At 31.4% G+C, this 22,127-nt stretch overlaps 1 protein-coding gene across 2 annotated transcripts in view; it reads left to right on the top strand.

Moving 5' to 3' along the window:
- Window positions 1–22,127, top strand: part of LOC114349352 (EF-hand domain-containing family member C2-like) — a 187,007-nt gene that overhangs the window by 155,890 nt on the left and 8,990 nt on the right. For both annotated transcript variants that reach the window (XM_028299698.2, XM_028299697.1), the window contains exons 7-10: window positions 6,403–6,545; window positions 8,400–8,596; window positions 13,474–13,604; window positions 18,562–18,675. In XM_028299698.2, the coding sequence (XP_028155499.1) occupies window positions 6,403–6,545; window positions 8,400–8,596; window positions 13,474–13,604; window positions 18,562–18,675 (585 nt within the window). The remainder of the gene's footprint in view (window positions 1–6,402; window positions 6,546–8,399; window positions 8,597–13,473; window positions 13,605–18,561; window positions 18,676–22,127) is intronic.

Below are 22,127 nucleotides of genomic sequence, written 5' to 3'. Positions count from 1 at the left end.
AGATGAAATATCAGCTCAGAAAGTTCAGATGCGCCCCTTGAAAATAATCCTGGGGCGCCCATGCAAGTATCTTGCAGAGTTAAAATCGCCCTCAAATCGCCTGGCCTGTTTATTTCCTTTATATTTGAATATTTAAATTTACTTAAAGTCACGTCAATGATATTTTTTTGTAATAACAATTTGTACGCTTTTTTTTTAACTTTGGGGGGATTTTTGGGGAAAATGACCGCTACCCTCCAGCCAGACCGGCATTTTTGTATTAGGCTATCATGGAAGAGTCACCTGTAAAATTTTCAGGTTGCCTAAAATACCTACTCAAAAATGTCTCACAGCTCTTGGACCATTATGGTACAGCTTGTTCCTAAAAAAACTGATACAACTCTAAAGTAAGATTTGATTATTTTGAGCAGTGTATTTGATTGGTCTGACATTATATTATATTTATTATGACAGACTGTAAAAGTCAGTTAAAATAAACAAACAAACAACTGATTACATTATATGTTAATTCATAAATTGTAATAATTATTAAGGTCTAAATTTTTATATTATTTTGAATCACTGCATTTTATAAAGGGTACCTATATAAATGATAGTTTTTACATAAAATAGGGTTGTTGTTATCATTTTTATTATTATTAAAGAATAAAACAAACGACTTAACAATATGTATATTAAACCAAGAATTGTCACCAAATTAAATGATAACTGGGCACTGTCAGAGGCAGATAAACAGTTTAACATAAGCAGAACCACAGTTTTTCTATTAATAACAAAAGGAGGGAACAAGAAACTCTCTAAAGAAAGCGAGGGTCTGAAAGGCCAAAACTATACTAAATTTAGGTACCTATGTAAAAATAAAATTAATATTTTGTAATATCTCCATCAGCAGTAATAACAGCTTGTAGTCTTCGGTCCATCTGCGTGAAAGGAACTATGAAAATGTCTTCTTCAGGGAGCTCTTCCCAAACCTTGCTTTCTTTCGAGAGTTTCCTGTTCTCTCCATCTTTTATTAATATTAAAAACGGTTGTTCTGCTTACGTTAAAATGGTTCGCTACGGCGCGGCAGATAGTGAGTGACCAACCATCTTCTAATTTCGTTACAATTCTTGATTTTAGTTCTTTGCCAGCATGTGGAGCCATTTTTTGAGCTTGTACAGAATAATTTATCTGACAAATTTTAAGATTTGGCAGTGACAGTGACAGTATGTAAATAATAAGTATTTATCCTTTAAAATACACTGCTCAATTTTCTACAAAATACGCTTTAAGAGTCGTATCAGTTTTTTTTTGGAACCAGCTGTACATACATCCTGAAGTATCTCATGGATTCCAACAAAAGAATAGACTCTTATGAAAAATGTCCAATTCAAAACAGATCCCGTCGGACTATCATAATATGAAGTTCATAGTTATATTTTTAATACCTACATGTTTTTAACGATGTAGAATATTCTATGGTGCATGGTACGATATGCTAAGATTTTACAGAAAAAACTTGCTTGTAGGTATATTATTAAAGCAACTCTTAAAATTTTAAAAAGCTTAAAGGCGGTCACTCACGATACTGCGGTGTCGTTCGACAAAATTGTCGATGATATCAATTCTGCAGTACTGCAGTATAGAAACCAGTTTCTATGTGGTAAAATTGTAACGATTTTGTTGGATGAACGGTCATACACGATCTGCGATACCCGCAGTATCGTGAGTAGAGATGTTGAAAAAGTATCTATTCGTTACAAAGTACTCGTTACTTACGAATACCGAAAGTAACGATTACTATACAGAGAGGCAAATCGTTACTTTGATTACTTTGATTACTCTGATTACTTCGTTTCGAAACGACTATTGTATTTACTTTGATTACTCTAATTTCTTTGTTACTTCGTACCAATCGTATCAAAGCGAGTAACGACTATGTGGCTTTTCATTCACAGTCATTTGTTTCGATCTCCTGTCATATGTTGTATAATCTGTGTATAATATTAATATACACGAATTTTACGACATATGACAGAAGCTCGAAACAAATGACTATGAATGAAAAGCCCTATTGTATCTACTTTGATTACTCAGATTGCTTCGTACCAATTGTATCAGAGCGGGTAACGACTATTGTATCTACAACCAGTATACTTGATTACTTTTTACCAATCATATCCCAGCGAGTAACGGACGGGACCGGTATTTTACGAGTGTTATCGAAAATCGTTATCGGCATGAAGCGTTTTAAGGGTGTGAGAGTGAGGAGAAGGTAGAAGATGAAACAGAGGGAGGTATAATAGTATATACGTAAAATATGTAATGTATGTTATTAACAAAGATCGAATGCGAGAACCCTATATTTTTATCTAGATCTACGCCATTTGCCGATGTAGATTAGATAGTAGATCTTGTTATATCGGAATGCCTATACAAAATACCTACCTACTGAGAAATACGATTCTCGATATGTTTACCGGTACTTAAATACAAAAGTAACAAAAGTAATCATAGTAATCAAATCATTTTTATCCCTTAAACAGATCGGTGAAGGTCGTTGTTATACATATTGGAATACCTATACAAAATACCTACCTACTGATAAATACGATTCTCGATATGATTACCGGTAGGTACTCAAATACATTTTTTGAAGATATTCTTCTTTAGCGGCGAATCGATTGAGGGTAAAATTTGATTGATCCGCGCATGCGCACACCGACAGTATGGTATTAGTTGTTATACGGGCTCTGATTGGGTGTTGAAATTTTGAAATGATCTGTCAATAATTATATGGAGGTTATCGGTAAACAAAAATATTGTATAATATTAGTTTTTATTGATGTGTGGACAGAAATAAAAGTAAATTTATAATTATAGTGACTTTTTAAATAGTTTTGAAAAGCCGCAGGTACGTAATTCTAAATGTTTCAGTTGGAAATACCTAATAGTTTCAATACCTATCTATTTGGAAAATGTAAACAAAATAATGTAGTTACCTATTAGTAGGCAATGCTTTAATTTACATAATCTGATTACGAACAAACTTTCTACAAATCTTCATCTCATATATCGTTTTCTTACTCTACATTTTGTTATATTTTATTTCGCCAAAAATCAAACTAATAATTTTATTAAATTCATATAAATTTATGGTGTAAACGTTTAGTTTGTGTATATTCCCACATGACGTATACGAGAGTTTGGTGCAGTTTGAAATGGCGTCAACTTTCGTACGGCGCGGTCGTCGTGAAGTGGGTTCAAGCCCCAAGCAAGTTATAATTTTTTTTTATTTTTTTTATAGATTTTATGATTGTAAGTATATTATTATATAATTTTTGAAGATCTTTTCTTCTTCTTTTTTGAAAGTGGTAGATAAGAAAGTTAGTTTGATTTTTAAATAAAATAAGTACAAATAACCTTTTAAGTATATTTACTTCGTTTAAATTACCTATTATATAATAGAAGAATATCTTCTTACGTGCGTACAAAGTACACACACATTCTTTTTTTTATTTATTTATTTTTTTTATTTTTTTATTTATTTATTTTTTTTATTTTTTTATTTATTTATTTTTTTTATTTTTTTATTTATTTATTGTTTATACATATGACCTGGCCTTAAGTGACTAATCCAGGTCGTTTTTTCCTGATGGGATTACTACAGATATTTTTTTATATTTTTACATTTTTTACTAAACTACTTAATCTATTTTTACAATTTATTAATTAATTTGCCATAATCTATTAATTACATTTAACAAATACATTTACCAAATTTAAATAAACAATATACATTTGTTAAAATATTTTTGGTACTATCAACTCCCTTCTAAGTTATAAAGACAGTCCCTCTATTTTCAGAAGAGAGTTGGTAGTTTTTTTTTATTTAATGAATTATTTATTGAATTATTATTTTTATTTATTTATTTTATATTGAATTATTATTATTATAATTGTAAATATCTATTTTTGAATTTATATTTTATTTTTCATATTTATTTTAAGTTTATCTTACTCAACTTCAACAGGGTTGGATTATTTGTTGTCTTCTTCTATTATTATAGATTTCTTGTTGTTTTTTAGATATTATTTCTGTTAGATTGTTTAATATTCCAAAATATTCTTCATTTTGTAATATATCTTTTATTTCAATTCTTTCTAATCGTCTTCTCATTTCTCTATGTTCTTCATTTTCTATAGTATTTTCACAATGTAACACTATATGTTCTGGTGTACCTAGTTCTCCACATTCACAATATGCATCATCTTTTAAGTTAAATCTTTCCAAATATGTTGGATACGGTCCATGTCCTGTTAAAAAGTGTACTAATCCTTGTTTTGGATTAAAATAATTTGGAATGTTTTCTAATATTGGTATAAAATTGTATAAACGTCTAGATTTTGTTGAATTTTCCCATTCATTTTCTCTTTTTCTATTTATTATTTCTTTTAATTCTCTTTTATTTCTTATATCTAATCCTATTATTTGTATTATTTTTTCATATTTTTCTTTTTTTAGCCAATAATTACATGCTCTTTTTTGTGTTTCTAAATGCATTGGCATTACTTCCGTTAAAACTGTGAGTGCCTGTGTTGCAGTTGTTTCAAATGCTCCCGTCATTCTTACAATAAATCCTCTCTGAGCTCTATTTAATTTTTCTGCATTTTTTTTTATTTATTAATCTATGTGCCCATACAATAGTAATATAATAATAAGGTACTCAAATACAAAAGTAATCATAGTAATCAAAGTAAAACGCCGTCCACACTCTCGCCGAAGTCGATCGAGGTTCAACAAGTACGAGAGTGTAGACGGCCACCTTGTGTAACTTTGCCTAACTTCGTTCTACTTCCGAAATTTGTCGGTCTGGCGCGTCCGAGTCAAAGGGATCTTTGTCGGTATCACACCGCTTGAATGTGTTCCTCGCGAAGTAGAACGAGTGTGTAGAGAGGCACTTCGGACTTCGGTCAACTTTGGCGAAGTAACTTCGCCGAGAGTGTGGAGCCCGTTTAACGAATACTGTAAATGATTACTTTATACAAAAGTAACGATTTATAACGAATAGTCGAAAGTAACTATAATCAACATCACTAATCGTGAGTGGCGGGCTTTAAATACGTTTTTAGTTTTACACACCAAAAGTTTTTTGAAGATAAAGAAACTTTTATTTAACGCTTTTAATATTTAAATTCTCTTTAAGAGGCTACATCAGCGCGTCATCAAGACGGAAAACGCGTTCCAAGATTGCAGTTTTAATTTTGAATATTTTGTCGAGTTATTTGGCACACACGTAATATAGTAAAGAATGGCGGTACAGAGCCCAATTTGAGGAATATGTTCTTCTTTTGGTGCCTATTCTTTTCGAATATTGGCGATCATTCTGGCTATAATTATTTTATTAATTATTATTAAATAGATTAGTTGTTGTTATAAAGAACCATTTCCTCAGGTTCTTTAACCATGATAGTCTTCTTCTTCTAATTCCTCGCTTTCCGAATACTTTTCCTTGAAGGATTACCTTCAGTAATCTATATTTAGTGCCGTTTCTCATTATTATTCTTCTTCTACGGCACTACAGCCCAAATTGAGCCTTGGCCTCCTTTATTTTTTGCCTCCACCCTTGCTTGTCTGTGGCTGCTCTTCTCCATACACGGACTCCTGAAAGGGCTTGTGCGTCGCTGTTTACTGTGTCTTCCCAGCGTTTTCTTGGCTTTCCAACCGGTCTCTTTCCCTGCATTCTAGCATTCAGTACTTTTTTGGTAGCGGTAGCCTATCATCTCCCATTCTTATCACATTTCCGGCCCATTGCAATCTTTGTATTCTAATGAAGTCTGACAGGGGCGCTTCCTTATAAAGTTGATAAAGTTCGTTGTTGTATCGACTTCTGAAGATTCCGTTTTCCCTCACAGGTCCTAGTATTCTCCTCAGTACTTTGTTTTTCATTACGTGTTCGTGATATTCTAACTCTCTCCTTTTAATAGGATCTCTCTCTCTCTCTCTCTCTATCTCTCTCTTTCTCTCTCTCTCTCTGTCTGTCTCTTTCCCCATTCTTTGTAATGCGGTTTCGTATTACAAGAAATATGTTAGTATGTGGAAATTACTTTATAATTAAATAAAACATTCCAAAAAAGAGTCTGTACCACCATGCCTGGATTTTGTGTCACATTGGAACTACTAAAATCGATTATTTATAACAAGAAATCGAAATTGGCTGATTTGGCAATATTTAGCGCGCCTATGGGTATATTATTATTTTATTATCACAATAAGATGCTTTCGTCTTTGGTAATGCCACGTACTGCCGACGCACTGTTGCCAAAGATTCGCAAAACTTTCGAAAAACGGTGCGGCTACTATCTCTCGAATTAATATTGATGACGCGCTGATGAAGCCTCTTAATTGTAAGTGTTTCTTAGGGATGGACTGGATAGCCATATATTAAGATTCGCAGCTAGAATGAAATCGAAGATTCCAGAAAATTGCGATAGAAATTTTATTATTAGTTATTACTTAACTGACGATACCATGGCTATATTTGAAACAGCCAGAAAAAATTCAGGTGTGTTCATAAATTTTAATCAATTGATTTAATATTAAAATTAACAGTTTTGTCAACAGTATAATCATTCAGCCCTGTATTTAAAGTTGAAAATAGGCCTCTCCTAATTTCTTCCAGTTTTGTCGATCTTGGGCTTCTTGCAACCAATTCCTAGCAATCCTTTAGACGTCGTCTGTCCATCGTGTAGGTTGGTCTATCTCTACTTCTTCTGTCTGCTCCTCCTCTCGTTCTTCATTCTGGCTACGTGGCTCGCCCAATTCCAATTCAGCCATACTAGTCGCTCTATAATATCTGTGACGCCCGTCCTTCTGATTTCTTCGTTTCTGACCTTGTCTCTGAGAGTCTGTCCAAGTAGTGACCGTTCTATTCTTTTTTGGGCCACTCTAAGTTTGGTTGCGGTTGCCTGGGTTAACGATAATGTTTCGGCGTTTTCAAATAATTTGGCATGTTGCTCTTGTAGATGTCTGATAAAGCTCCATATGCGGCCCATGCTAAGGTGATCCTTCTTTGTAATTCCTAATTCGGCAGTTTGATTGTCCCTGGCAATTTGGATTTCATGGCCTAAGTATTTATATTTATGGGCCAATGCTATTTTGTTAAAGTCGAAATAGCAAGTCAACAATATAGCAGAGAGTTAATTAATGTGGTAAACTATATTGGTAAAATATTTCATCGTCAAATAAATAACATTGATATTAAGGAGACCGATTGCAAGTGTTGAGGTGTACTTCAAGACGCTTTAGATATTGGTCACTACACTGCGCGATAACTTGTTTAACTGTTATGTAAGGATTTTTAAGTCACTGTAAATGTCGTGATTTGAGATAAACTAAGGGGTAGTCGCTATAGTTCTTGTCTTTGTCTGGAATCGTTCTATGACCGCTATATTGTTGTCAGATGCTGTACCCCAGAGTTGTGCGTCGTACGTTCAAATAGGCTTTATGGCGGAACTGGAGACCAGGAGTTTTATTTTTTAATGATAGTGGTGAGTTACTTCCAAGCAGCCAGTAGTGTTTTTTAAGTATAATTCTTAGTTGTTTAGGTTTCTTACATATATGTGTTTTCCGAATTAGGTTTATGTCTAGATGTAATCCCAAGTACCTAGCACTATCTATTTTTCGTATTAGGTGGTTGTTATAGTGTATTGATGGTGTATCACTTAGGCATTTCGTAAATGTAATTTTGTTTTCACATATTATGTAAAATTTTGTGCGCTGATTTTTCCCCGTTTATTTTTATTATCCATCTATTAGCCTATTTATGTGTATCGTTTAGTCTTATTTGTAAAGTACGAGTTGCAATTTCGGGATTTTTGTGTTTCACCATAATTGCAGTATATATCATCTGCAAATGTAGCTGTTAAATGACGGCCATCGGTTGAAAAGTCAGGAGTAAACAAAGTATAAAGTATGAACCAGCTTCTACAGGATCAATGTTTGTTATAAAATCATATCTTATTTGAAAGTGCCTTTCTTCCAGATAATATTTGAGCAGGGTGTAGAGTGTATGAGATAGCTTTTTGTTTAGTTTATAAAGCAATCCGGGGTACCAAACTTTGTCAAAAGCTTGAATTATGTCCAATAATACAGCATTGCAGTAGATCTTTTCCTGCAATATAGTTTGTATCACGTCAATGACTCTGTGTACTTGTTCTATAGTCGAGTGTGTCTGGCGAAATCCAAATTGATGTGATGGGACAATGGGCCTAGTTCATGTTCACCTATTTCTATTGATAATTGTTTTTTTATAATTGTCTTTCTTTTCTTTCTTTCTAATTACAAGAGACCGCATGACTTACAACTTTATTACGATCTTAGCTTATGACCTATTTTAATTTGTTTTGACATGTTTCAGGGTTTAAAACATCTTGTTTTCTGTCACGATGCAAGGTAAAATTGCCAGGCCAAAAGATGTTTGACAGTAAACCACCATTGTGTTACACACCTCAACATATGTTTATTGGTGCTACTCTGATAGTCAATGACTTCGAATTTATTTTGGTAGATGCTGACGAATATTGCTTACGGTTTATGGAATTAAACGCTAGTCAAGTAAGTGATTGTCACTTCATTAATAAAGTTATACAGGGTAGCTAGAAAGTATGGAAACACGATAATGTGTCGGAAACCGCTAAAACGATTTATATAAATTTTGGTGGGTAAGGATCTTCTAATGCGGCGAAAATTATAGTGGTAATTAGTAATTACATTGTTGCAAATCTTCCGTTTTTAAGACGTCCTTAAGAAATATTGATTATTTTCATGTTATATTCCCTATACCTAAATGCCATAATTTCGGAGTTATGGCTACATTTACTTAAAAATTTAAACAAATTATAAAAACCAATGTTTTCGGCCATTCGGCCATAAATGTACATTATTTTAGGTTCTTTGAATCATTGGGAACAAAAAACGTCTTTTGTAGTTTTTCTCTAAAGTTAATCGTTTCCGAGTTATAAACAATTTAAAACTGAAAAAAATAGAAAAATGACGATTTTCTAGGTTCAAAAACACAAGTAAAAAGTATTATTTTTGAAATTACGAAGTGTCTAAATTCAAACTCAAGCCTTATTTTCTCAGATATCGGTAAGTAATTTGGACTTATTTCAGTTTAAAATACTGTTTTTTAGTTGTTAAAGCAGTCCGATCGCCCATCCCCTCATTAAAAAAAAAACAATGTTTTAGAATAAAACGTGCCAAAAATTCTTATAGAGAACTGATAGAAGATTTGAGCTTGAATTTAGGTACTTCGTAATTTTAAAAATTACTTTTTTTACTTGTGTTTTTAAATCTTGAAAATCGTCATTTTTTGATTTTTTTTTTCAGTTTTAAATTGTTTATAACTCGGAAACCATTAACTTTAGAGAAAAATTACAAAAGACCTTTTTTGTTCCCAATGATACAAAGAACCTAAAGTAATGTCTATGTGGGCCGACAAAATTGATTTTTATAATTTGTTTAAATTTTTTTTAGGCATTATGGCATTGGCATCAGACATTACGGCCCAAATTATGGCATTTAGGTATAGGGAATATAACATGAAAAATAATCAGTATTTTTAAGGACTTCAAAACGCAAAAAATATACAGGGTGTTCCATTAGAAATAAGAAAGTTCATTAGATTCCCAGAACAACAAAAGATTTGACAACAATGTAATTACCACTACGATATCGGCCGCATTAGAAGACCCTTACCCACCAAAACTTATAAAAATCGTTTAAGAGGTTTCCGAGAAATCACCGTGTTTCCATACTTTCTCGCTACCCTGTATTTACCTACCTCAGTGATACGAAAGAGTTGACCAAATATTTACAAATTGTAGCATTTATTTGAAAGATGATCAAGAAATTGTTACAAAAAATAGTTCATGTATTTTTTGTGTGTTATATTTTTTCCAAACATTTTTTCTTTTCACTTCTTGAATTTCTTTGCTCTACCATTTCGTTTTTTTTTCTTCAGATTTTTATTTTCTTTTAGTCAGACAACACTCACAGCTTTAGATTTGAGTTATAGGTTACGACTTTAAAAAATTTCAGAATTTCATTGTTGTTTGAATTATATTTGATGGTCCCTTTGTTGAACTGTAAAGCAAGCCCCACACTCTCGGCGAAGTTACTTCGGCAAAGTTGACCGAAGTCCGAAGTACCCGTCACTACACACTCGTTCTACTTCGCGAGGAACACATTCACGCCGGGCAAGGACTTCGGTTCTTTTGACTTGATCGCAAAAACCGCCACCGAATGGAAGTAGGTAGAGGCACAGCGAAGTCGCATAAGATGCCTGTCTACACTCTCGTACTTGCTGAACTTCGATCGACTTCGCGAGTAGTATAGTGAGCGTTTTAAGTCAGACGAATCATTCTGGAGAATTTTCTGTCGATAAAAATCTTGTGATCATGCCATCTCAGCGAACAACCCCGAATGGAATAAAATGAGGTTTTTCGATTATTATTTATACCTACCTTCTATACGACAAGGTCACTGCTAAGTTGACCTTGTTTTACTGCTAAGAAGGTATGTTATCTTCTGGAGCTTGAACCTGGACACCAGGTGCACCGGTGATCAGTTCTGATGGCGTATTCGTCCTCAGCGACCCCAAAACCCCCGACTAACAAAATCTGGCCCTTAATAAACTTATTTTGACATGTTTATGCACTTTTGGATTCATTGTATGCACCTTAAAATGTAACTATGCATTTCCATCCATTTTCTGTATACTTTGGGCTAATTAGCAAAATACAAGGAAAAGTTATTTACCAGAAATTTTATTGCTGGAATCGAATATTATGATTGTTTATATTAATAATATAGGTATGCAAAGTCCGTAGATAGTGTGCTACTTTTTTATAAACAAAATGGCGCCCGAAAATCGTGTTTTTCAAGGTTTGCTCTATAACTCCAAAGATTTTAACTTTACACCAAAAACACCCAAATAAAAATTCAAAGTAATTAAATTCTGCATAGAGACATGTTTTTCCACATTTACTTCGACGAAAATTTTCCCTGGAAAATGCGGGTTTTTCCAACAAAATCTTTAATTTTCAACTAAAATTTTAGATAAGTAATTTTTTATCAATCATTAAATAACTTGGTAATATAAAAGCTCTTTTAGTATAGATTATAATTCCAGAAGACAATGGAAATTTAATGAACAGTTTAGCAACAATTGAATTGTAAATTAAAAATTTATGGTCGCTATAATAACCACAATAATTATGATACATAAGAATAACTATGATTTTTGTATAAAAAGAAACTGTACCTATCTAATGTACTTTACAGAATTGAAATTGGACTATTTAAGCGGCCTCAGAAATATTTTAAAATTATAAACAATTTGTTGGCTTATAAACAAATAGAATATCTCGGGAAATATTAAATTAAATTAAATCATGAAAACGGTATTGAAAAAAAGCGGTAGGTCGCTTCTTTTAAAAGAAAAAACGTTTAATTGTGATGAGTGATTCCTGAGATACAACCGGTCAAAATTGATCGACATTTACGGCAAAGATATAAACAATAGGATCATAATTTTCGAACCATCACCTTTTTATTTTTGTCCTCTTTATCCACACCATTTTTCATATCTTTAAAATACTCATAACATACATTATTGTAATAAAATCTATCGATATTACGAGTGAAAATTGCCAAAAATAGCAAAATTCCAATGAAAAATTAGGCTTTAGAAAATGTAATAAGTTCAAAATCGGTATACGTTAAAAAAAAATGCATTTTCTTGGCTTCCCATGGAGCAATTTTCTTCATTATTTTTTTTGTTCACAAGTAACTCGAGTAGAGCCATCTAACTAACGCATTATTAAATATCAAACTTGCTTTTGTTTTGTTATAATAGATTAATTTATTTATAATAAAAGAAAACTACATATTTTTTCCAGTTGTAGACTTTTTTTAGATAAACTTACTACAAGTATACCTTTTAACGTTAAAACACAAATATTCTCATTTGAAAGCTGTATAATTATTTAAACAATCTTTATTTAAACAAATTAAAAAATTTTGTTATAAATAAATTTATTTATTATAACAAAACAAAAGCATCTTTGACATTTAATAATGAGTTAGTTGTATGGCTCTACTCGAGTTACTTGGGAACAAAAAAAGAATGAAGAAAATTGCTCCATGGAAATCCGAGAAAATGCATTATTTTAACGTATACCGATTTTGAACTTATTACATTTTCTAAAACCTAATTTTTGATTTAAATTTTGCTATTTTTGGCAATTTCACTCGATAGTAATATCGATAGTTTTTATTATAATAATATATGTTATGAGTATTTTAAAGATATGAAAATTGGTGTGGAGAAAGAGGACAAAAACAAAAAGGTGATGGTTCAAAAATTATGATCCTATTGTTTATCTCTTTGCCATAAATGCCGGTCAACTTTGACCGGTTGTATCTCAGGAACCGTTCATGACAATTAAAAGTTTTTTCTTTTAAAAGAAGCCTCCTGCCGCTTTTTTTTCCAATACGTTTTCATGATTTAATTTAATTTAATATTTCCCGAGATATTCTATTTAGAACGAAAACGTTCTGCAATCCATGACATTTTATAGTTTTAAATAAACGATTTTATACCAGAATATATCTCGAAGTTTTTACTTCTGTATTGGTTTTTATATTCTATTTATTTATAATTTTAAAATATTCCTGAGGCCTCTTAAATAGTCCAATTTCAAATCTGTAAAGTAGATTACATAGGTACAGTGTCTTTTTATACAAAAATCATAGTTATACTTATGTAACGTAATTATTGTGGTTATTATAGCGACCGTAAATTTTTAATTAACAATTTATTTGTTGCTAAACTGTTCATTCAATTTCCATCGGCTTCTGGAATTATAATCTATACAAAAAGAGCTTTTATATTGCCAAGTTATTTAATTATTAATAAACAATTACTTATCTAAAATTTTAGTTGAAAATTAAAGATTTTGTTGAAAAAAACCGCATTTTCCAGGGAAAATTTTCGTCGAAGTAAATCGGGAAAAACACGTCTCTGCAGAATTTAATTACGGTGAATTTTTATTTGGGTGTTTTTGGTGTAAAGTTAAAATCTTTGGAGTTATAGAGCAAAAATTGCACGAAAAAACACGATTTTCGGGCTCCATTTTGTTTATAAAAAAAAGTAGCACACTATCTGCGGACTTTGGATACCTATATTATTAATATATACAATCATAAGATTCGATTCCAGCAACAAAATTGCTGGTAAATAACTTTTTCTAAAAATGGCCTATTCTCCGATAATCTGCCCAGAATAATAGTAGACTTTTTTCCAGGCATCATCCTGAATACAATGCAAAAAGTTGCACGTCTATAGGTGCTGTATTAAAAAATCGATTTATTTTGTGCTAAATATCCTGGTCTAATATATCTATAAAAAACAATTTATTTTGTTTTAGTACCCGAAAGCCAATATCGGCCTCATTATGGATAAAGTAAGAGAAAAATTGAGACCAATATACAAAGACTTTGTAGCCGCCAATGTCAATGCAGAACAGGAGACGAAAGCAATTTCTTATGATAAATTAAGGTATGTAGACTCCGGCTAGATAATTTAAATCGAAAATAACAAAATTCAGAACACAATGCTTTCAATTCGGGTAAAGTGATTAGCAGACTAAACATTATTATTTCTTCTCTAATTTCTTCTTTGGTAGGAAGTGGCTGCCGAGCATTGTCATTTATTTGAATCATGGGAGTCTCCAATTCATTTTCATGACTGCCATTAAGTAGTTCTTCAAAATGATTCGCTTATCTGTTTAGATCTGTTCCTTGTCACTAATTACAGAATCATCCATATCTTTAACATGCTATTATTCTGGGTTTTAATTAATTTCAACAGCTGTTTATCTATTGGTAGAATCTCCGTGAGTATTTTATGTTATGGTAGTTAACAATCTCGTATAGAACGTGAGTGTTTTATGTTATGGTGGTTAACAATCTCGTGTAGAACGTTTTCATATTGCTCTTTCTTTTTTCTTCAAAACGTTCTGTTTTTTTTTCTTCTCGTCGAATTTTTTTATAATCTTCTATAGATTTAATCTCGTCCTGCGCTGCTGGAGTCTCTTGTATGCTTCATTTTTTTGTTAGTTAATATCTATCGAAGAGTCTACATTATTCGTTGGACCATTTGATACAATCATTATCTGGAAAAATCAATATTATAGCAATCTCTATAGCTTTAACCTGTAATTAACATGTAACACAGCTAACATGTAGACATGTAGATCTTTAATTGATCATAACTTTGAATATAACCTCACTATCAAAATAAATGTAAAAATGATGTATGATAAATAAACCTAAATCAAGCCAAAGGATTAGCTTGTTTTCCTGCTACTTTTCCAGAATGTTATAGACAGTAAATATAAAAGTAATTAGAATCGAAATTTACCCCCTCTGTGGCTCAGTGGTAAGAGCGCCTAACCTTTGGATCGAAAGTTCCGAATGGTAGTGAGTTCGAAAATCACCAGGGTCAGGAATTTTTTCATTTATTATAAATTAATAAATGAAAATAGTTTCTGTCCTTGTGGGATCGGTACTCACCGGAGGGACCGCAGACATTCGGATACAATTAGCGTCTCTTTGCATTGCAAAGACAATGACGTCGACTTTGCAAAGTAACAAGACACTTACTCAACACACACACTACACATTACACCTGAGTTAGTGATAAGTTATACAATTACGTGGCTAAAGGTTCTAGTTCTAAACCAAGGCCAGAATCAGAGAGAAAAAAAAAGAATCGAAATTTCTTAATTTTAAAGCGTTCATTTTTTTATGCTCCTGAGTGTATCAAATCTGATAGTTATTATAATTAACTAGTTTTGATGGGAAATAAGCCACAATTTTACTAAATAAATTATTTTATTAACGTTTCGAAGTTCAAATCGCATGCCGTTGTCAAAATACAAAAAATATTAATGAATTAAACAAAAATGTTGTTTAATTAATTTATTTATTAAATTTTAATTTAATAAATAAGGAATTGTCAAGATTGGATCGAATGGAACAGAACAACTTAGAACGGGATCCTATAGCATTCACAAGAAATAATGCGAGGAAATTATCAATACAATATATATAAAAGTACTATCCGAGAAACTTAAAACAATAGGAAATAAATTCAACATTTCAACAACATTCAAAACAACAAACACGTTGAGATCTATTCTATCTAAAACTAAACCTAACAGTGAACAAGAAAGAACAAAGAATTGTATTTATAAAATACCTTGTAAATGCGAACAATTTTATTTAGGTGAAACATCAAGATCATTAATACTTTATAATAAGTGAACATCAGTCTTATATTAAAAATAGAGAATTTGATAGATCTCAAATATGTCAACACGCATGGCATAATGAACATAGAGTTCAGTGGAGAGATTCAAGTACATATAGTCATAGTCCTGAAAGAAATAGATAGTAAAAAGAGAAAAATCACAGAAGCGGCTCTAATTATGCTAAATGAAACCAATTGTGTCGCAAATTCTTCGGTAGAATGCAGTAGGATGTGGTTACCCATACTAAAAGAGGAAGTCAATAGAAAGAAAATACCACGATTAGTAAGTCAATAACATATCGAGTTAGTACATATTTTATATTTTGGTATTATTTATATATTTATGTATTATTAATATTATTTATAATTTAAAATAACATATCGATACACTTTTGGCATAGTAACGTAAGTCACCAAAAACGTTTTTGCAGAAAAACCACGTTTTTAATTTAACCTGCTTAAGCTTATTTAAATTATACAAAATTTACCAGGGTGTTTTTTGAGGTCTACAGTTTAATAAAGAACAATATTTTTTAAAGTTTTTGTATAGTTTTAGCGGTTAATTGATACTTAAGTTACTTTACGGGTTCTAAAGTCTTGAGTCTTGATAAAAAATGTAACGTAAGCACACACATACGTCACTTTGGCGGGAAATTGTAGCAGTTAAAGTAATTTGGAAAGAATTACAAACAATCGTTTATTATAATAACTTTACAACAATCTGATATTAAATATCAAATAAATTTTATTTAAGTGAATTTATATAGCTAGATGAAAAAAAAAAACTAAAGGAAATATTAAATTCTTGCTAGTAAATACATAATAAACTAAATACATAATATTTTTTATTAAGTTTTGGAGACTTCATCATCAGTGTCATCCTCTGCATCAGTCTCTGCTAACTCATCTTGAAGAGAAGACTTACATTTTAATTTAAAAAATTCATCATGAAACCTGGCAGGTATGACATTATTTTTGCAGAGTTTTTCCAGATCCCTTTTTTTCAATTCGGATATTGGAAGCAGTTGCTTATAAATTTTTTCAGGTTCACAAACGACCTTTTCTTGTCGCTTTCGACCTTAAAAAAACAAACACTTTAGGATAATCTGCAATTACGTATTCATTTTTTTATTTGTAGTTTATTAACAGTAGTTTAGCTTAAAAATATCTAGCCACTGATCAAGTGTCGGTAAGGCCTAAATGGTAAATAAAATTCAGTTCTAAACAAGTGTTATTAATAAAAATTTTTCTAAAAAATTCGAAAGCGTTCTCTTCTTTTCATCATAACTTGCTTAATTTCGAAGCTATTAACTTCTTCTGCAGTTCATTTGATAGGTATTACGAAGTACTTTGACAAGTGCTTTGCAGATTTTATAAAGTGCATCGTTTTCCCGTTATTTAAGCTTGAATGCTTAGATTTGAGTACTCGTCGAAAATAATATACACTCAATTACCCAGAACTCACTTTGAATTAACGTTAGTTTAGTTCTTTATGTAAGGGGTGTGTATTTAGTTTTTTACTATCTTCAATTTCGTCAATAATAAGTTTTTTGAAAAAAGCTTATAGTTTTTGAGTTATACGTGAAAAACAACTTTAAAACAGGCATTTTTTACGAAAAAAAAAAATAAAATCTTTGATATTTATTTAATAACTCAAAATGTATTGATTTATTTTAATAACGTTATATAACAAATTTGGCTTAGAATTTGTCCCTCTATCGACTTATGGTATCACTTTTAATAAAATAATTTCACCCCCAAGAATGGGTAGCATCCACCCCCAGGGTAAAAGCGCAAGTTTGCATCATGTCACCTTTATTCCTTGAGGTATCCCCTAACTACTCACCAATGTTCATGAAAATCGATGAAGGCTCAACGAAATCGGAGGTAAAAACCTTCAGTGACTGCACTATTCTATGCAAATCAGAATAGAAACATGCAAGCAGTATTTCTTTATTTCTAACCGTTTTCTAGATACAAGAGTTCAAATTGATAATTTTACAATTTTAAACTTATTTTTTTCACAAACAGTTTACATTTTATATCAAAATTTACAAAGATTTTTTAACAAACAATTCAACCGAATTTTTTTTTAGGTTATGTCAAAATAATTTGTAATAAATAAACGAAATTAAATATGAAATGGAGTTTTACAGGTTCATAATGTTAGTTAAGGTTTTAGAGTTTTTTGAAATAACTACAAATACATGTTTTTCGTTATAACTTACCTAAAATCAATAATTTAGTCGATTGTAGCACGAATCTGTCACTGTCGTAAGCCAAACACTGACTGCGAAAATCTGACGTAAGTAACAGAATCCGACCGGTACTTACGTTATTATGGCGGTAAACGACGTTTCCTTACGTTATTATTATGGAAATAGTGCTAAAGTTGCGTTTCTTTTGCGGGTATGATTAAAACAATTCTGGACATACGTTTTTAAAATATTTAAAAAAAAAAGGTTTAAAGTAATTCTAGGCTTACTACACTTTGGCAGTACCTTCTAAACACTAATAGCGTTAGTTTAATGAAAAAACATGGTTTTCGCCAAAAATGTCACTTACGTTACTTTGCCAAAAATGTATCGATATGTACATATTAAGGTCAGAATTTGGTATTAGTTTTCAGAGAAAACTAAAGTAAGACCTAATACTTACGATGTCGGGATAGTATCACGAGGTTTTTTCCTGGTTTTCCCTCGTGATTTACTATGGAATCTCTAACGCGAGAATTTTACTCTCACCGTTGCATGTGGTTTGTCTTTTTAAAGACAGATCACATGCTATGATTTTTTTTGTGACGGATTTTCTTGAGTTGGGGTTGATTTCATGTAATCGAATGAACTATCTTTCAGTAAAATCGTCCCAGGAGCGCAACTCATAAATATTGGCAATATAATTTTAAAGTCATCTACTTTAAAATATATATGTCTGAATTGCCGATATAAATGAGTCAGATTAAATAAATTGTTAGAAGAATTTTTTACTGAGCAAAAACATTTTTGTTTAATTCATTAATATTTTTTGTATTTTGACAACGGCATCCGATTTGGGCGTCGAAACGTTAATAAAATCATTTTTTTTGTAAAATTGTGCCTTATTTCCCATCAAAAATAGTTAGGCAAAAATGCCACAAGAAAATAGCTTCAGAACAACATGATAGTTATTATAATATTATGTTTTTATTATCTAAATGTTTTAGATCACAGTTATGTCAAATTATGGGACCAGATTTTACTGAACATGATATGGTGACGATATCTAGAGCGTTTTCGGCCGTGTGTTATAAGGAACGGTACGATCGAGAGAAAATACGGTAAGTACCTATGTACCTATATTTATTTGTGGCAATTTACGGATTCTCCCAATTTTACCATTCCATCACTGACTACAAATACAACACAAATATACAAACACAAATTCAAATCAGTTAGTGTAACACATTCTTTCCTTATTCTTTTCTATTTTATTATTAACATGTTGACGGATATAACGTCTATAGACGTCTAATTTCCATTGATATAATGTGACACAACGTCTATAGACGTTGCATATTTCCCTATTATACTTTGCGAAATATGTATAGTGTCACAACACTGGCTTATACATTTGACGCAGTGTCCGTCAACGTGTTAATAAAGCATCCACAATGTCCATAGTTTAGAAATGTTAAAATAGGAGGACCTCTTCTATAAATTTATTTATTTAGCGTATGGCTGCATCACAGTTTATGTATATTGTATGTACGTAAATCGTTCAGCTGGACATAGGGAACATACATTTGTATATTTGTTTCACAGATTGTGCATTTAGTGTCCTATTTTTCACGGCATTTGTAATATTCATGTTTATTTAGAAAATATATAAATAATGTATTCGCAAAACCACTGATTTCGTGCACAATGCATTTTAAATGGATGTTTTCTCTTTGCATCAATGCGTTCAATTAAAGTCTGTTCCTGGATCAAGACAAATAAAAACCTAAAATTAAACCTAAAATGAAACCTAAAACGGATAAAACAAAATACACCAAAGATAGAAGAAAAATCTACAGAACAACAAAGTTATGAACGAGATCTGAAAAGTCAAAAGGAAGCCAAAACCAAAATTATAAGACACTGAGATAAAGAAAACCGATATTAAAATTCAAATATCCTCGGAAAAAGTAAACACCATAGTCTACGGACATCTGTTTTAATCTAGAGACCTTCCGAAAACTGTTATACAAAAGATAAGAGTAACTCTAAAACAAATGAAAAATAAAATCAATGCACAGAAAAAGGCCAAATCACAGCTGAAATGATCAAGGGCGCCCATATAAAAATTTTTAGGGGGGGGCCAAACGTGTAGATGTTGCACATTACATTTTGTATATTTCGGATGACAATATATACAGTAGACTCTCTCTATAACGAACACGGATATAACGAGGTTTCGCTTATAACGAGGTACATTAGGTGTCCCATGAAATTCCTATTGAACTATAACGCTTTATAACGAGGCATATTTGGTTACAACGAAGAAAATTGAAATCTAAGAATACGTGTCTTTACCTGTTGTTAGCGTTGTAATGGTCATAAATAAATAAATGCCCCAACTGCCTGTACATAGAAATGCCCAACATCTGTCTTATTATCGAGGCCAGTGCTGTAATAAACACGGCCACCTGTAATAAACTTCTGCCTGTTTATCGACCGATATTGAATATTATAGGAAATTTACAATTTATGACGGCGAAGTCTCATTGTTTACTGTTCAGGTTGACCGTCGACACCTAATAAACTACGTAAGAGGCATCAAAACATTTCAATATTATTGTTTTTAAATTATTTTAAATTATTATTTCCCATTTAAAGTAGTTCAATATTATTGTTGTTTGATATAACGAGATCCGCTTATAACGAGATAATTAGTCCACCATTTCAGTTCTCGTTATAGAGGGAGTCTACTGTAGTTTAAACTTCCTAAAAAAACCTAGTTTGAACCCTGTTGTGAGAAATTATTCATACATTTAAATACTAGACCAGGTTTTTAAATGGAAATGTAATGGGTACCAAAAAGTTGCGGCTCTCTTTAAAACCCGTTTGAAAAGAATACAATGCTTGCAAAGCCCTGCCTTCAACTTCGGCTAGTAGACTAACCATGAGTATTTGTCGAACCAAGTTTTTACTTTAAAATCTTAAAAAGGAGCCCCCTTTATTTTTGCAGATTTAGAATCCTTATGAAAAATAAGTCACATTATTCCAAACATTTTTAGAATCGTTGATAGATGGCGCAAATAAATCGCATTTTCCGATTATAGCGGCATCCTCAACAATTCTAAAAAAAGTTTCGAATAAATGTTACTAATTTTTTGAGGAGGAAACTCAATCTGCAATAAAAAACGGGGGTTCCTATTTAAGATTTTAAAGTTAATTCTCACTCCCACCTCCAGAGTGTGGAATGAAAAATCATGTTTGGTGTCATTCTATAGATTTTTGAAAAATATCAAACACGTGTTTTTTAGTTTTTCATTTGGAAGTATATTTCTCGAGATATTAGACCGTTTTTATAATTTTGCTATGGCATCACGATATATCGTTTTTTCCGATTATAGCGCTCTCTATCCACAATTCGCAAAATGGCTCGAATAAAATTTGCTTATTTTTACAAGGAAAATCCAAATCTGCAACAAAAATTAGGGGTTCCATTAAGATTTTAAAGCTTCACACCCAGGGTTTGAAGTGGTGGACATGTTTAGTGTCATCGCATAGATTTTTGAGAAATATTTAACACATATTTTTCACTTTTTCGATCCGATGTTCATTTCGCGAATTATTCGACCTTTCCGCTACTTTTGGGACACCCTGTATATAACACTCATTCGTCATGAAAGATCACCTGTTTTCATTTAAATAAAATTGTTCTGTTCATCATAATGTACACTTTAAAATAATCTACTTACTAAAAAAATACTTTTGCAAACTAAAATTTGACTATGTTCAATTAATTTTAAAAAAATGCTCATTATAGGCCAGGAACCGAAGATTTTCACCTCGCAATTTTTACAGAATGGATCGATTTGCTTAAAAATTTGAGAATAAGTAGTGGATAGTCCAAGGATCAAAATCTATATGATTTCAAAAGGCGCTTTTACCATGGGGGTGGTTGCCACCCTATCTCGGGGGTGGAAATTTTTTATTATATTTTGACCGCAAAAGTTGATAAAATCGTTCATTCTAAGCAAAAAATGTTCTATACATTTTTTTGATAAAATTAATAGTTTTCGATTTATTCGCTATCGAAAGTGTTAGTTTTGTATAAAAAAAATCAATGTTTTTCGATATACATACTCATTTACGATTCACTCAATTTTTGCAGTAGAAAAATTTTTCTCAAACCAAGTTCTTGGGAATTAAATACCCTGCAATTTTATATCGAAACATTTTTTCGTATCTCTGATGCTAATCTTTCTATTCTGAAGAAAATGGCATTTTTTACCAAAATACAAAAATTCCTTATTCGCTTTTAATTCCAGTTTTTTAAAACTAATCATTCTAAGCCAGTCAAACTTCTAGAATCTATCATTAATGCATAAATAAATAATAAGTAATAAGCCCAATGACTAAAAATACCGCTAACTTACATTATTATGCTTTCAATTGGATTTCTCCTTTTTTTTTTTTTCAAAAAGATATATTATTTTTTAACCGTAACTTTTTATTTTTTATCTTAGAAAGTTTTGTAAAAATGATTTTGTAGGCTTTTAAAAGATCAACCCCCTGCTTG

Source organism: Diabrotica virgifera, chromosome 4 (genome assembly GCF_917563875.1).
Source record: "Diabrotica virgifera virgifera chromosome 4, PGI_DIABVI_V3a".
NCBI classification, from domain to species: Eukaryota; Metazoa; Arthropoda; class Insecta; order Coleoptera; family Chrysomelidae; genus Diabrotica; species Diabrotica virgifera.
This window is presented reverse-complemented; position numbering and strand designations above follow the sequence as displayed.